The sequence below is a fragment of the Dermacentor andersoni genome, chromosome 6 (assembly GCF_023375885.2).
Source record: "Dermacentor andersoni chromosome 6, qqDerAnde1_hic_scaffold, whole genome shotgun sequence".
Lineage (NCBI taxonomy): Eukaryota > Metazoa > Arthropoda > Arachnida > Ixodida > Ixodidae > Dermacentor > Dermacentor andersoni.
This window is the reverse complement of record NC_092819.1, coordinates 74,680,806-74,697,839: the sequence shown is the minus strand read 5'-3', so window position 1 is coordinate 74,697,839 and position 17,034 is coordinate 74,680,806. Positions and strand designations below refer to the sequence as shown.

Below are 17,034 nucleotides of genomic sequence, written 5' to 3'. Positions count from 1 at the left end.
GTCGACGCCAGGCGGAAACGAAAGCCAACAACGACGGGGCGTCAGGTGGGCGGGGGAGGGGAACCGAGAGGCGCGGAGAACAACCGGCAAGACGGCGCCGTGATCGGCGTGATGGCCCGCAGGCTTCCTGCATGCCCCGGCGGGATTCGAACTGCTTCGCTCACGCGCGCAGAGCCGAAAAGCAAAACAAATAAATGAAAGCCTCCAGAAGACGAATAAAAAACCGCTCCGCGTAGCAAGCAGCTAGTCGTTTTCTTTTTAATCGAGCCGTCGGTTGTTTCTTCTTGTTTCGTCTTTGGCCCGTCCCTCGGCTTCGCCCGAAAGGCAAGCGGGAACACCGCAGTGCGCTGAGCCAGCGGGCGCGAACTGGGCGACCTTGCCCGGGCCGTCGCGGCGGATCGGATCAGCTGTTGAGAGCGCGCGCGCACGCTCGGCTAAGCTAAGCGCACGCGGGGTGCCGAGCCGAACCACGTGGTTTCCTCGGTGCGAGGAAACTGGAATGCGCCCCTCGCAGCTGCCGCCGCCGCTGAAAGCGCGGCCAGTGGCCGACGCTCTCCTTTTTCTTCAGCTACCGCACCGCCTGGCAGCAGCGACGCATCGCGCCGCGCGGGTACCCCCTCCAGGAGCCCAAGGCCTCCTTTGGAGCAGCCGCCCTTCCACCAAGACACCCCACCCCTGAACTTCTCCACGAAACCTCTGGACGACCGTTACCCACCGAGCAGGAGTCTCTATACCCTCCACATCCTCTTTCAAGATACAACCTCTTTTCCGGCGCACTTCCAGAAGGAAGCTCCGGCACCCCCCGCAGGTGTCCTCCGGATATCCAGCCGCCGTAGCGCGGTTGAGTTTCACTTTCTCACTGGGGCGTGGTTCAGAGTGCCGGCAGTCATTCTTCGACGAGTGTTGGCCGTCCAGCAGTCTTCCGTTTGCATCATAGTGCGCGTTCCGAGTGTGAAGAAGTGTGTTCGTCGTCCGTCGTGGGTAGGTGTCTCTGACAAGGACACAGCGCTGGGCTCGTTCTAATTGCCGTCCTATCCAACTTCGACGGTCCACATCCGTAGAAGCATCATCCTGACAGTGAGCATCATCCTGACTCTCCGGCCGTCGTTTGGCTGATAAGCAGCGAAGCCTCGTTCGGGCGTAGAAGACCTCTTCCTCTGAGGCCGGTGAAAGTTGTCGCCGCTTGGAAGCTGACGACGCCGAAGTAGGGGCTCCGCTCCCCGTAGTGGTATCGCAGTGCGACAACTAGCTGCCTACCATATCGCCGCAGAGGGCATCAAGGACTGAGGATATTCTGGACCGAGGACCTCAAAGACAGAAGGACGTCGAGACAAAGGACGTGCTGTGCTGAAACAACTGCGTGCTGGGCGTCGTGTGGGAACGCGCGCACTGCGATGCTATTCGGTCTCTGATAGCGGTGGCGCCAACGCGTCTTGCTGTCCTTCCATGGCCGACTTCGGGATGCTGCTCCGTACTGCTCAGGTGACCTTGCCTCACATTACGCGACTGTGGGTCGCCTGATATGCGAGAGATATAGGCGCTATAGGCATACGACCAGAGTCTTCGGTGACAATTTCTTTGTCGTTTGCAGTTGGTGCAAGAGTACCATATACGCGATAGCGAAACACCGCGTAGAAAATGAATATCTTTAAAAGCCCTTGTTCACGATGTAACTGTGCATTCGCAGCATGTGATTTGACGCACACGAGAAGGAAAGAGATATATTTGATGCTAGTATGCACAACATTGGTTGACACTGTTGCAGTGTTTAGTAAACTTTTATGTTTCCTCTGCCTTGATCGCTCATTTAGAAAAGCTCCTCTCACAAACAGAAAATGGTGACGCAGGGACAATAATGTGTTATCAACGAAGAAACCGCTCAGTGCTTCACGAAAGAAAATGTTAAGAAAAGTCTTACTACTTCGAAATTACCGCTGCGCAACTTATAGTACTGCTACGGAACCGACTCTCTAATTTTGTGCGTGTTGTAATGGTTGTCCAAAGCCAGGTAAGCGTTGATACAAAATGAACTGTGTATGAAGCAATAGCAACCGATACGTGCAGCTGTTTGGTTTGCCGCGAAAAAAAAAAAAAAAACGATGAGGGAACAAGTTTACTTCTGGGCCTCTACGTGCGAGAACCGTGATCTGATTATGAGGTACGACGGGTACTCCGGATTAATTTTAAACACCTGGTGTTCTCTAACGAGCGCTTAAACCTGATTACGCGAGAGTATCGCTCCCATCGAAATGCGGCCTCCGCGGTCGGTGTCCAACCTGCAGCCTAGCGCTCAGCAGCGCAACGCCATAGCCGCTAAACTACCGCAGGGTCTGGTGGAGGCGTAATAAAGTGGTCTATGTTCGTCACGCACAAGACCACCACGCAATACTTCTGTCGTACTATTTTTACATGCTACAGAGAACAGCTGGAATCACACAGCATGCGGCGGTAGAAAAAAATATAAAAAACAAGGTACATGAAGGAGAACACAGCTAGTGACGCAATACGAAACGAAAGCAGCCGTCGGAAGCTTCGCTTTGTCAAAGACTCGTCAAAACAAGTGGAGATAAATGTTTATTCAGAAAGACAGCTCCGATGTCCTATTACGTTGCAAGTCGGCATGAATATTGAGCGGCGATTAAGGCAACATTATGGCGCCATTTGCATTTCTTCTATGCCTCCTCGTTCGGCAATGCAAAGAGGCTGCGAAGAAAGAGAGTAACGCCGAATGCTCCACTATGACGACATACACCATACGACTGCATAAATAATTCTAAGCGTGCGATCCAGGCACTGGTGGCTCGTCCGCTGTACACTCCGCATTTGTAGCTGCGGAGAGGGCGACATTCCACCGTGAAAATTTTTGTTCGCGTCTTTCTCCCTTACGCTTGTCCCCCGTCTGCTAATCCTTTACGTTTCTTATGTGACAAGCGCTATCCGCACTTTGAAATTGTCGTATAGGCTGATGAATTCTCCGAGAAAAAGTTCCAAAAGTGTTACACCATGTGAGCAAATTAGAACGGCTACACGTGCTAACTAATCTCCGCGTTCGCTTTGCAGCGCAAAGGTGTTAAGAGCAAGCCTTATCTCTGGAGTTCTTTTTTCAATACATAGGAGCGGAGAAATCGTTTCAGCAATAACTTCGTAAATCTTGACGAGTTTTGTTGTATTTAAAGGACGACACGCAATATCCAGTGATTGTAGCAAGAAGATGTTTTGAGTAGACAGCAAATTTTTTAGATAAATTCTTGAACTTAGAAGAGCAACAACAATAACTAAACTACCAGGTTTTCAACTCTGTACCTCAGTAACGAAAAGCGCGCGTGCACCCCCCCCCCCCCACACACACACGTGCGCGCGCGCACGCACGCACTGAAATATATGCAACTAATTTGAGAGTAGGATTTTGGAAAGCCCTCGAAAGAAATGTAACGAATTCCCCTATGGGCTGTAACTTGATAAGTAAAAGATTTCCACTTTATATGCTTTAGGGAATGTTGTTCAGATAACTGCAATACCTGTTCTTGGTGCAGAATTAGCAGTTTTTAAACTTTGTGCTTGGATGCTTCTACACCGACTTGTGGAGATTTTTATGAGAAATTCCAAGCCCTCAATCGAAATCTGCCGCTCAGTCACTAGAATTCACATTTTTCTCTTAAATACAACAAAGTTAATTTAAATCAGTCCAGTGGCTGTCTCATAATAGCATTTGGTGTTTCACATGTGTGTTTATAGGGAAATCTGATTTGGCCCGGAGCAAAACGTTCCTCTGGAAAAGGGGCCCTGAAACGCTTCTTGAACACAATGAGGAAACGCTGTCGACCTGAAGACGAGGCGGCATCTGTGACCATGCGAGTCAAATATGATTGCACTGCATGAGGCAGGGAATTCGCAACATCTTGTCAAAAAAGGTGGAAAATCGCTTACTTTCTGAGTCGCGATGTCGTCATGCAGGGAGGCCCACCGTCAGTTAATGGGGGACCTTGTGATTGCGAGAACATTCTCAGTAATACTATAAGAGCTGATTTTGAGGTAAATAAATGAAAAATACGCATGTCTGCTATCTCAAAAGGAAAGAAAAGAGAAAGTATGCAGAAACTCAACTGGAGTTGTCTAAATATGCGTAGGGATATGCCCAATTTCAGTTGGCTCACCCCTATGTCCAATGTGGCCCACACAAGAACTTCACGTTTCCCCACCTCCAAATTTCGCGTTTCCCCACCTCCAAATTTCAATTCGTCCCACCCCCAAATAAAAAAAAAAATGAATATTTTGGGTGGGGCCTTGCGCCCTTTGCCATTGCCTCTGTGTAGCTTCCAGCATGGAATTGGAGAAGAAAGGAGAGAGAAAGCCGAACATCGGTGCGATAACTACCCCTGTTGAAGAATTCGAAAAAGTTTTTCGGCTGTCGATTCGTGAAGCGACGTTTTGTAATAATGAGGCCATTCTAATGGCCCGTTGGAAAAGTGTGTCAAGGCACCTTTAAGGGTAGATGGTGACGCCAGGGCGGTAACGCTGTGCTAAATAGTCTGCCGAGGACTGCTCACGTTTGCGCGTGCCTATGCAGTCGCCAAAGAGTAGCTAATGAAAGTTGACTAAAGAGGAGAAATTGCGAATTCGAATGCCCTTAACCGTGGAAACCGAACTAGGGCTTCTTTCTTGCGACCACTTTGCCATTGTCCAGTCGCTTAGTTTCAAAGTCCGCATGTGTGCTTGCATGTACGTGATGTTGGGAGATTATAAATATGTGTATAGGCTCTTTACAACGAAAGAAAAAAAAAACATAGCTTTCGCAAGAGAGAAAGGGAGAGAGCTTTTTATTTAAGAGCAGATGGGTTTGCCGGAGTAGACCTACTCGCCTACATAATACTCTGCAAGCGAAGGGGGAGGGAAAGGCCCTAGTAGGAGGGCAGATGAATATGCAAGAGGAAAGAAAATAACGAAATAAACGAATAGCCTGAAAAGCAAAGATGCCGGCTTGTGTCGATATGCGTGCGTGAGTACAAGATTAAGCGAAAGCGAGAGTGCGTGAACCGCTGCGATCGGGCGGCATTGTGGTTGTTCTTGCGAGTTAGTGGCCCAGTCAGCCCCGGATTACAGAGGTCTCGGAGTGCAGCAGTAGCGGTCAGTGGGGCACTTGCGTGGGAAGTACTGTGTTCGACCAAGCCGTGCGTGTGGCGAGGGGGCCTCAATTACCGAGTGAATCGCGTCTAGGCACGAAAAAAAAAAAAAATTGCCTCGCGCACGGGAGGCACACAGCGAGACTCGGCGGTCGACACGGTTACCACGGCAGTCGCGGCAGCGTTCGTTTACGAAGTGTCAACTGCAAATCTTTTTGATGGTAATGATTAGTTATGGGTTACTGCTTTCAAGAGAGAGAGAGAGAGAGAGAGAGAGAAAATAATGCAGAGAAAGGCAGGGAGGTTAACCAGAGGTGGTTCCGGTTGGCTACCCTGCGCAGGGGGAATGATTAAGGGGGATAAAAAGAGAAACAGAGTGGAAGGGGAAGATAGGAAGAAAGGAAGACAAGCACAAACAAAGCGCGTACACTACAGAGCGGTAGGGGGCGGCATTCTTAGAGTCTGTCGTGAAGCCCCGTAAACCGCAAGAACCTTAATAACGCGAGTAGGGCCTTCAACGCGGGTGTTCTTTCGGAGCATTGGCCTAAAGCTTTTAGTTCTGAAAGTGGACGATTGTCCAACTGGTCTAGTACTCTGCACATCACTTGTCTCTGAGCACTGTATCGCGGGCAGACACAGATATGTGCGAGCGTCTCGTCGATGTTACATGTGTCGTACGTGGGGCTGTTGGCCATTCCAATGAGGAAAGCGTATGAGTTCGTAAAGGCAACGCCTAGCCACAGACGGTAGAGCATGGTCTGCTCACGTCGTGGTAACCCAGGCGGGAGGTGCATCCGTATGTCCGGAGACAACGAACGCAACCGACACATGGTGAAAACATTTGAGTCCCACAGGGGCAAAGTACACTCACGGGACATCAATCGCAGCTCAGCCGCAGCATCTGTTCGCGAAAGCGGAATCAAAACTCATTGACCACTTTCATGTGCAGATCGGGCGGCTTCGTCGGCGTGGTCATTCCCGCTGATGTTACAATGTCCTGGAAGCCACTGAAAGATAATGTTGTGTCCCTTGTCATGGCTTTGATGATATATGTGCCGAATTTCTGAGGCCAGTTATTCATTGGGTCCGTGGCGCATTGGGCTTCGTATGCACTGAAGGGCTGCCTTGGAGTCACTAAAGACTGTCCGTTGTTGCGGTGGCTACTGCTTAATGAAATCAAGTGCAGCACGGAGCGCCGCGAGTTCTGCACCCATCGATGTGGTCACACATGAAGTTCTTAATTTGATTTCCTCAGATTTTGCCGGGATGATGACTGCAGCAGCAGAGCTGTTGAGTTTTACTGAACCATATGTGTATACATGTTGCCGGAATCTATGCACGACGTGAATGTGCTCCAAAGTTGCTTGTTTCAAAGCTCGCAATGGCGCTCCAGCTTTCTTTCTGATTCCTGGAATTGGCAGTTGCACTTGCGGCCGGTGCAGGCACCACAATGGATCTGACAATCATGTAGCGGGCGTAAATTCTGATGGCAAGTAGGACTGATGTCTTAGAATAGCTTTAGCAAAAGTTGAAAGTGGCCTTTTTGCTGGCAGGCAAGCAAGATGGTGTGAGGGAATCCGAGTCAGGTGTCGGATGTGTGCTCTCAGGACATCTGTATCAATGTAGACTGTCAAATGCTGCTTTCAAAGTATGCGACTCTTCTACGAGTGCCGCCGCACTGGGGAACTCCGGAAGGATTTGGACCACAGCGACCACCTTTAGCGTTCGCTAAAAAATAAGTCAGCGCTGCGTAAGCGTTTAAAGGCTCGCTCTCGTCGCAATTTCAATCGTGTGCTCCACACGTTCAGCTCTTGTACAATTGTAGAGAAAGTGAATGAGCGTCCCCTTACCATGAATACTGACGTCTCCAACGTGCCCAATGAAGAGCGGTCTAAACATAAGCCTGCATCAAATGTCACCCAAGCTTTGATAGCTGCCGTAGATTCAAGAGACATCCTCCTCGAGGTCCTGGGCTTGATACCAGCCGTTATAGCGGTCTCATTCCGATGGGGGCGAAACGAAAACAAGAAAAATACTCGTGCGCTTACATTTACGTGCACGTTAGGAACCCACTCTTGGCAGACATCATCCGAAGCCCCCCGCTACATGGCATGCCTCACGACGAGATTATGGTTTCGATGCGTAATATCTCAGAAAAATTTTCGAAGAGAAATCCTTGTCTATCTCGTCCTTGACATTTTATTTCATGTTTTCTTTTTTTGTGACGTTCGCAGCGGTATTATACACGGTTTCATTTAGGCATAACTGCCTTCAGAAGACGACGTCACAGACGACGTGGAGTGCACTTACTTGACGTTCTGGGTTATATTAGCGGCTGTCACATGTTTGCGAAAGATTTGTGCTGGCATCCTTGATGCTGCCGAAAGACAATAACTTTGACGGAAACGCAGCTTCAATTTCGTACTTGCAATGTTTTTTTTTTACAAATCAGGGCCCGTATTAACAAAATTATTCTTACGCTAAAAGCATTCGTGCCAGCTAATAGTGAGGTGGGACATATTATTAGCGAAGGTTATCAGCCACTGATAAACGGCACTTACGAACGAAAAGCTTTGTGAATTCGGCCTCCGTTTCCCTTCTCATGAACGACAACAATATACGTATTTGCAGGTTTATTTGTATTTGTTCTTTTTTTTTCGTCCATCCTGACGCATTTATCTTCAGGTGAACGGGATAAGCAGCAGGATGGATTCTTGGGCTAATTGGTATTTGATCATTGTAAATACAGAGTGCCGGAACGCGGAGACAAGATGAAAGAGGGCACACAGAAGCGCTGTTTGGCGTCTTTGTGTCTCGTTGCCTCACGTTATACAATTACTGAATGATAGATAGATTAGATAGATAGATAGATAGATAGATAGATAGATAGATAGATAGATAGATAGATAGATAGATAGATAGATAGATAGATAGATAGATAGATAGATAGATAGATAGATAGATAGATAGATAGATAGATAGATAGATAGATAGATAGATAGATAGATAGATAGATAGATAGATAGATAGATAGATAGATAGATAGATAGATAGATAGATAGATAGATAGATAGATAGATAGATAGATAGATAGATAGATAGATAGATAGATAGATAGATAGATAGATAGATAGATAGATAGATAGATAGATAGATAGATAGATAGATAGATAGATAGATAGATAGATAGATAGATAGATAGATAGATAGATAGATAGAGAAAAGTCATAAGGGTACGCAATGATGAAGAGCAATCTCACAAAGGACCACACTGCTTTTCGACCGGCTTCGTATAATATAGGCACATGAATGTCCGAACAGTTGGCACTGACGCAGCGACCTTCAGCATCGGTTGCACGGTAATCAAGTGCGGTGAGAATCCCAATAGGAAATATCAGTTCCAGTCGGACACTGGGGGAAGGCCCCAGAGCAAGCTCCCGATGAAGCGTGATCATCGTTACCGAGCGCTTGAAGAATTTTAAACGCTTCCTTGTGGTAAACCACAGCCTCTCGGGGACTTCCCCGGAGTGTTTCTTTTGAAGATTGTACAAATTATAGCTCAGCTAACCTTGAACTAGATTCTTCCACATGCCTTGGCAATAACAGCGACTGGCATAACTATACGTGACCGTCATGGTTTTAATCGTTTATAGCAGAATCGATGTTGCCGCAGGGGAGGAGAGGGGTTATACAAGCACAACTGGACAGTTATTCTACGCATGAGAACTAACCAGTCGTTCTGCAACTTGAAGGACGTCAATGGCACTTCTGAAGAAACTATGGACCAGCCATAGAACGGGGAATGGTTGGCGTATAACGCTAAACCACAGAAACAATGCAGAATGGGTTAGAGAATCAACGGGTGTGCAGCAGATTCTGTAGTTTACACTACAGAGGAACGACTCATGTTAAACAGTCATTCTTCGTGTCACGCCCTTCATCGCATTTTTGTATTCTGCGCAATCTTTCCTGAGCGTGGGCGGGAAATTCGCATGCGTCGAATTTCTCTCACGTTTCGTCATGAAGTGAATAAGTAAGAGGCGTTTCAGAGACTAATATAAGGTGTAATGATATAGAAATTGCATGCATATGGAGTGAAGTCGGCTGAAGAGAGGCAGGGGCAATCGGTGATCACTGCGAGAGGTCGTCGTTCTTTAGTCCATGCATGAAATGAGCTGATGACGATGATAACGAAACTCGAACAGATGGTGTTAGCGCACGGGCATTAGTCGAAGGTCGTCAACGGGGAATATGAGCTTGCATCCGGGCATTTGCTGCTGATTGCGCATAGTCGGAAGTTATGAAAAGATGTCCCTTTTAGATGCGTAGCATGCTGAGCACACGAAATCACTTAGTCAAATTGCGAAGGCCGGCTGCACACGTGAAATGAGATAGATAGATAGATAGATAGATAGATAGATAGATAGATAGATAGATAGATAGATAGATAGATAGATAGATAGAGAGAGAGAGAGAGAGAGAGAGAGAGAGAGAGAGAGAGAGAGAGGTGGAGGATGGAAAGAGAGGGAGGTTAGCCACTGTAAGTACCGGCTGGCTACCCTGTACAGGGGAAAAGGGTAAAGAGAACAAAAGGCGAAAGAAGGAACAAATAACAGATGTACTATAGGTTCCACAGTTCCCTGCTTCTTTCGTTTGCTAGAGAGGTGGAAATAGTGCTGAAGAAGGCACCAGCCACACCACTCACGACGATATAAGATGAATAGAGTCAGGAATGAACCTGTCAGTTGAAAGTTAGGTGTCTTTTCGGTAGCTCTGTGGCCTTTACTTTGCCCTGTGTAGGTTCCGGCGCTGCCCTTCTTTACGTGAATTAGAAACAACTTGCCCATTTTACAATCCTCCTCAAAGAAACAAAGAAAAGAAAGTGCAAGGAAGGCAAGGCAAGTGGGGCGGGGAGTAGGGGTGACCAGGGGCAAGCTGGTCATGAGTGCACGTAACATGACACCGGCTTTGCTGGTACCTTCACCCACCGTGGTTGCTTAGTGGCTGTGGTGTTCGGCTGCTAAGTGTGAGTTCGCGGGATCGAATCCCGGCCACGGCAGCCCTATATCGATGGGGCGAAATGCGGAAACACCCGTGTACTTACATTTAGGTGCACGTTAAAGAACCCCAGGTGGTCGAAATTTCCTGAGTCCCCCACTACTGCGTGCCTCATAATCAGATTGTGGTTTCGACACGTAAAACCCCATAATTTAATTTAAATTTTCGCTGGTACCTTCATTAGTGCACAATCCCACCGACGAAAAAAAAAATTTAACACTCCGTTTGTACGAAATAGGCGGGTATGTATCGAAAGAAATGCGCGTATCAGGTGGCGCAAACCCGATCGCGCCTTTTAGCAGGAACCAGTCCAAAGACGTGCAATACCCGGCCAGCAAAGCGGTTGCTCGCCTTTGTCGGAGAAGACGGGCCACACAGCGCTGCCTGTCAATTTGGTGCGCATTCTGGAACGTTCTTTAGGTGGCTCAAGGTAGCACCGATGCCGTTTTGCCTCCGCGCGGAAGGTCCCCTTTCTCACGCCGGGGCGGACGTCGTGCCGGCGCCACAGCATCTGGAATCTAGCCACGGAAAAAAAAAAAAAAAAAGCGGCGTGACATGCGGAGCCGATCGTCAGTGCGGCCTCCCGAACAGTCGTCTGGCTCGTGGCTGTTCCATTGAACCGTGCCGCGGTTTGGCCTACGGAAGGAACGACAGAAAAAAAGAAAGAAAGAAAAAAAAACTACTCCAGTGCGAATATGTATGCCCGCGTTTTGCGGCCTTGAGTCGGCCGTGCGCGCTTTCGGACACGGCGATTATTTTCGCGCCGTTCTGCGCTTGCTTTCTCGTTTCGTCTTTTTTTTTATTTTATTTTACAGAGCGCTCTGTATATATCTGAATGGAGGCCAAGTTTCTGCCATTAAGCGCGTAGGCTAACGGGGTGTTTATGTGATAGGTTATGCGGTTTCTCCGAAAATTCCTTTGTCGCGCGAATGGTGAGCCGTGTCGGTCGATGAGGAATGGATCGCGCGCAGCCTGTTGTCCCCCCGGTTGCAAATCCATCATCGCCATTGTAGTGTTTCCTAACGTTAACAGACGCCGTTGCGTTACCACGCGGAACGTGACCGGACTCCGCGCTTGGTAACTGTGGATCGGGTGGAGAAGTTGGCGGCAACTTTTGCAAGGTTACATGTCCTCCTGCAACGAGGAACCCACCTTCTCCTCTTCCATTAAACATAAAGATAACACGAAATAGTGCTCACTGCGGTAGTTTCGGATCCTGTATGCAAAACAGAATGAGAATGCTAAAGTGTGGAGTTATGAAAACTGAACCGCTCGGAAAAGCAAAGAAGAAAAGGGAATCGAAGCATGCCACACACACAAAAAAAGTAGTGAATGCGAGACGCTGCAAAGAGAGAGAGAGAGAGAGAGAGAGAGAGAGAGAGAGAGAGGAGTGAGCAATAACTAATAAGGAGTCGGCGAAGTGAAAACAAATTGCGGCGAGCGGAACGGCGCCTCGGGTCGTGGCGCGGCAATGGCTTTTGACCGCGTGCGCATTCTGAGCGCGTCACAGGGACGAATTTCGTAACGCCCGCCCGTCACTCGCGGAACAGCAAAATGAATGCGCGGCGTGCTCGCATTAGAGCGCGTGGCCGTGGGGAGCGTGATTGAAGCATTAGGAATGGAAATATCTGAAGGGAGACACGGCTTGGCGAGTCGGCGTTCCCTTTTAACACTTTCGCATTACATCGGCTTCGACAGGAGGAGCGAGCGTCGCTTTATCCCGCTCGTCCAAGGTTGACTACACTTTCGGTTGCACGTTGAATGTGAGCGGCTCTCGCTCCGCATGCCGGCGAGTTTCTTTTCTAAGATCTCGAAACAGTGCTGGTGAAGAGGGTTGGCGAAGAAGCGTCCGCATATGTAGAATTACTCGATCGTATATTCGTTTGTCCTATCTCGTCACTACCTGCTCGACGTCAACTCGTGGCACTGTGCCGAAATAATTTGGCGCTATAACGCGACAGCCACTGCGCTCCTCTCGGTGACAGTTGCAGTTCGACTAGAGTGTAACCTGGTGGGAACGAAAGACGTTAACGCCGATATGTTATATGACAATGCAAATAAGTGCTTTAACGAAACGCTCGTCGTTAACGTCTAGGTGACTCTTAGCCCCGTATTTAGAAAGGCGTCTTAATTTGAATCCCACCCTTGAGTCGATCTAAATGACGCCCGACGTGAACGTGCCCAAATCACCCAGTGCGCTTCCTTCGGCGCGTTCACGACAGGCGCCATTTAAATGAAGTCAAGCACGGACTTGAAGCTGAAGTGTATTTCTGAATACGGGGGTCGTTGTGGAAATGGCCATAGGCCCCTTTTCGTTATTATTTTTTTAGCCATCGGCTACACATTATTAGTTACAGATCAGTTTTATGTGATCTTACAGTATAAAGAAAACAGCTGCCATAGAAGTGGTTTTTCCTAATAACAATCGGTAGGGACCCTTTCACAAACTTTTTGGGTCACAAAAGTGTGTACTTTGCAATTGTATACGTTAATTCTGTTAAATAATCTTTCAAACTTAAAAAAAAGAAAGCGACCTAAAGACAAAGTGTAAGATAAGAACAAATACTGGGGAACATGACGAATAACTTGCTCTTGAACATTATTTTAGTGTTCGTTCGCGTTTCGCCTGAGTGAAGGGGTTGCTGAAATACGATGACAAGAAGCAAAAACTACATTAGAGATGGCATTTTTTCCCATTGTAGTACATGCGACCAGCTTCGCGGCCTTAAGGTCCTTTTTAGCTGCACAGTGCGTTTTGTCGGACGGACGCCTTAGTACAGCGCTCCGGATTAACTTTGACGACACCTGGTTCTTTCAGTGTGGAACTGCCTATACGAGCATTTCCTTTTGTTTTCAGTGTAGCCTTTCTGGAATACGTTTGCACCGAAAGGCGGACGCCCCAAACAACGTGCTCAGTAGCATAAACGCCGTAGCTAGTTAGCCACTGTAGTGGGTGTTTCTAGTTTTCTGAGACGCTAGGAAATCGCACAAGAAAATAAACTAGGTGTGGCCGCCTGAACCGCACTTCGGCCACTGGCGTCGAAGCCAGCCTTGGCTCCATTTGCAACGGGCGCTGGTGCACATTTCCCCGAAAATGTGGACTCTTTGTATTTGAGGTAATCCTTCTACTACTGCCCTTGCGAGAACACTAAAGGCCATGGGGGCTCGTTGCATAATGTAGCGCTAAAGTTTGCCTTAATCAACGCCAAGATGGCGGTAAAACAGAATTTTTCACTGGCGCAGAATAATCGGATGCTGTATAGAAGAACAACCTCTCTGCTTGCTTCAAGTTGAAGGGTATCTCGTTTTGTTGTACGATGGAAATATTTTTTATGCGACTCAATGCAAAAGCAGGAGTACACATGTGATGTTCAAATCTTCGCCTCGTTGCTGACTCGCAATATCGGATACACTGCAGAAAGTCCACGACATTTAACAGCTCCTGTATCGGGACATTTCTTGCCCATGAAAATTATTTTTATGTCCTTGTCTTCAGATCTGGCTTTTCAAGGAAAATTGCCTACGGAGGCGTCGTACAGACAGACAGACAAATAACTTTATTTACAAGGTCCTGAGAAGCTTTGCCCCAAGGCAAAGCTACGGGCTGCTCCCACGTGGGGACTGGTTGGCCGGGCGAAAAATATTTTCACGCGAGTTTTTCACGGTCCCCTTAATGAGCATCGTGCTAAGCCAGGCGCGTATTCGCGAATCTACGTTAGTTCTTTCGGTTTCGTTGGTCATACGAATGGCCATTGGACAATGACTAAGGAAGAGGGCTTAAAAGCGAAAACCGCGAACACTTGGACTAATGTTTCCCGAACTAAGAGCTCATTGAATTAAATCGCTTTACTTGTTTCAACTTAATATGATATGCTCTTTTTTGACATTTTAGATCGCGCCCTTGCGCCATGCGTGAGTCTAGACTCAGAGGTCGAACTCAAGCCGAATTGGACACATCTTGCTCTTGGTAGTACAATACGTCCTTGAGCTATGCATAGGCATTCTACTTTTATGAAGTGCTTTCCAATTTTGAAACGTTTTGCCGAAGCCACGCAAGATCACCAGCTTTCAGGAACTCCGTTATGGCGAGACGCTGTTCGGGCTGTTCTCCGCATAACACGCGACATGATCTCGAGCGCGACGATTTCGGTAGAGTGCGATCGTGATCGCTTGACCCATAGATAAGTGCAACATATTTTAAAGATTTGAAATATATCGTAAAAGCAAAGTTTCTTCTGATGCGTAGACTGTTGGACATCATCGAATCTCATAAATATTTGCACCCAATAAGACACAATAAGACGCCAGGCAGTTTAGGAAAACGACCTGGAGTTAAATGTGCCTAGCTGCCACTGCTAGCACAAGTGATTCCTGTTTCTTGGAGCGAAACGGCAAGTCGGGCGTGTTGGTGGGCTAACGTCGCTGAAATCAAACAGCGCGGAATGGATGAAGGACAATAGATACAGACAACACGGGCGTCGACTGACAGCTAGACGTTTAGCTGCACTGACGAGATAAATAAACGCATACAAAGGCCCCTTGTGTATGCGTGATGCGCAAGGCTCATAGGGAAATCATGGCACCCAGCAAGTCACATATCATGTTCGTTTTTCCTCATGACGCAGGCGTGCTGGCCCGCGCTGCTGGTGGTGCTTCTGCTGAGTGCCGCCCTCCTGGAATGCGCCCCCGTAGGAGTGGCGCCGCTCTCGGAGCTCCCGCAGGACCTGCAGCAGCTGCAACAGCAGCACTCGGCTTTGCCCGTCGGCTCGCGAGCCGTCGTCAGCACCGTGAGCAGCGTCATCGCCATCAGCACCACAACCAGCACCAACAGCGCGGGTGGCACCACACGGTCGCCAACCTCCTCCTCCTCCTCCACTTCGAAGCCGGACACCGGCGGAGCCCTGGAAGGCTCGGCCTCGTCCACCTTCCACCTGCTGGACGAGTTCATGGACTACAACGGCAGCGGCCAGAACCTGACCGAACCTGCCGGCAGCGGCAGCAGCTACCGCCTCGGCTACACGGTGGACACCGGCGGAAGCCTGCGCAAGTTCCGCTACGAGGAGCGCACCCCAGAGGGCGCCATTGTGGGCGAGTTCGGCTTCCACAAGAACGACGGCGTCATACGAGGCGTGCGCTACACGGCCGAGCCGGGAGTGCACCCGAAAGTGCTCTACGAGGCCCTCGTAAAGTTCTTCTCCTTGTGAGGCCAGGACTGAGGACGGCCGCTGCCAACGAGAGCTCCGTGCTTGCAGCCTCCCCCACCCTCCCTCGCGAGTGTTAGGGGACCTGGTTTCACCGCATGAGCGCTGCATGCGCATCCATGTGAGCTCGACGCAGTGTTCAGATTTCGCTTGCGAGTGTCGGAGAGTGTCAGTATTTTTCTTTTTTTGTTCCTGTCTGTGCTGCGCGACGATGACAGATCAGTGCTTTGCAAGAAAACGAAAGGACTGTGTCAAGCCCCGTCTAATGTGGAGCGAAGTGGAGCAGAGACAATGGAGTTGACCCAAAATTTTATTTAATGAGATGAACATGGGGTTATGAGGTTGCTTACACCACTGTCGTTCTTGCTGTGTGGATGCACTGTTGTCGCATCGTGTTCCCACATGCGCATGAGGACATTGCAGCAGGCGAGCCGCTGACCCAGTCTGAAGGGGTGAATTTATGCTCCCTCTGCTATGATAAAAGCTTGACTCCGCGATTACAGCTTGCTGATGGGTTGGCGCCGAGGTGTATTCCCCATTTACCATGGTTGTGAGCAACGGCTTTGTCTCGGTTCCACCAAGACTGGAAATGAGGTTCAGAAAGCGAGTGACTGAGACGAAACGACGCAGATTCCCTTTTTCTTTTACAAGAGATGAATCGTTGGGAAAAATGACCATGAATGTTTCGGTGGTTTCAGTTAACCATTCAACCTTGCGGTGTCAGCGGTTAGCCATTACTTGTGCCGCGGGCGCGAACTATGATAGTTTTCTTCCGCGCAACCCCAATTTGAGGGAAGCGTCGCACTGTGCATGAACGAAAACTCAACGGAAAGTTTTTTCATAGTTGACAAGACGAACGCCGATACCTTACACTAGCGCTCAAGGCCACTGTTATGGTTACCGTCATAGTGACCCAAGTGAGAGTAAGATCGCCGAAGCATTGCCATGCATTTTTGTTTCCTAACGAAGAGGCAGGATATCCTTTAATAATTCTTTGCCACTGCCATTATGTTGCTTCTTTCTGGCACTTCTAATTAGATGAGTAGGGGCGTAACTCGGCCTTGCCTGTGCAAGATAACAGGAACGGCCGTATATTCATTCGGCATTTTTTTAGAACATTGTGAATGGTAAATAGTTGCGGCTCCTAAAGCAGATTTTATCAGGTGTCTTTGACCGATTTTCCCGCTGCTAAATGTTTTTGTTTTGTTGTTGTTAAATAGCAGACAAAAGTCCGGTCCTGCCCTTGAGTTGACGCGTAGTCGAATGTATTTTTGAACATTGAATTTCGTAGATATGCTTTGTGATGAATTACAGCTTAAAATTAGGAGTGATGAAATACACGACTAAGGTCGAGCATATGAAAGCTAGGCTAACGGGGAGTGTTCTGTGGGTATTTTTACTGTAACATGTCCAATGCTCGTCCATGCTGATCAAGTATGTTGTATAAGACGCCGGCAGAACGGTTACTGAGGTAGTGAGATATTTATTCTTATTATAGCCTGCTAAGAAGAACGACGTTTAATTGCAATAAAGAAAAGAAAGAAAGTGAAAAGCGCCCAGTACAGGTTGCTGACGTATATGTAACGACGGCGTTTATTTTTAAAGAAAAGTATGCATCTGCGATTTTATGAGATAAATAAAGGTTATCACACGTA

General features: G+C 48.3%; 1 protein-coding gene across 1 annotated transcript in view; it reads left to right on the top strand.

The window, feature by feature from the left end:
- Positions 1 to 17,034, top strand: part of LOC126522965 (uncharacterized) — a 49,716-nt gene extending 32,682 nt beyond the window's left edge. Inside the window, exon 8 of the mRNA XM_055066385.1 lies at positions 14,804 to 17,034. Within this exon, the coding sequence (XP_054922360.1) occupies positions 14,804 to 15,382 (579 nt within the window). The 3' untranslated portion in view covers positions 15,383 to 17,034. The remainder of the gene's footprint in view (positions 1 to 14,803) is intronic.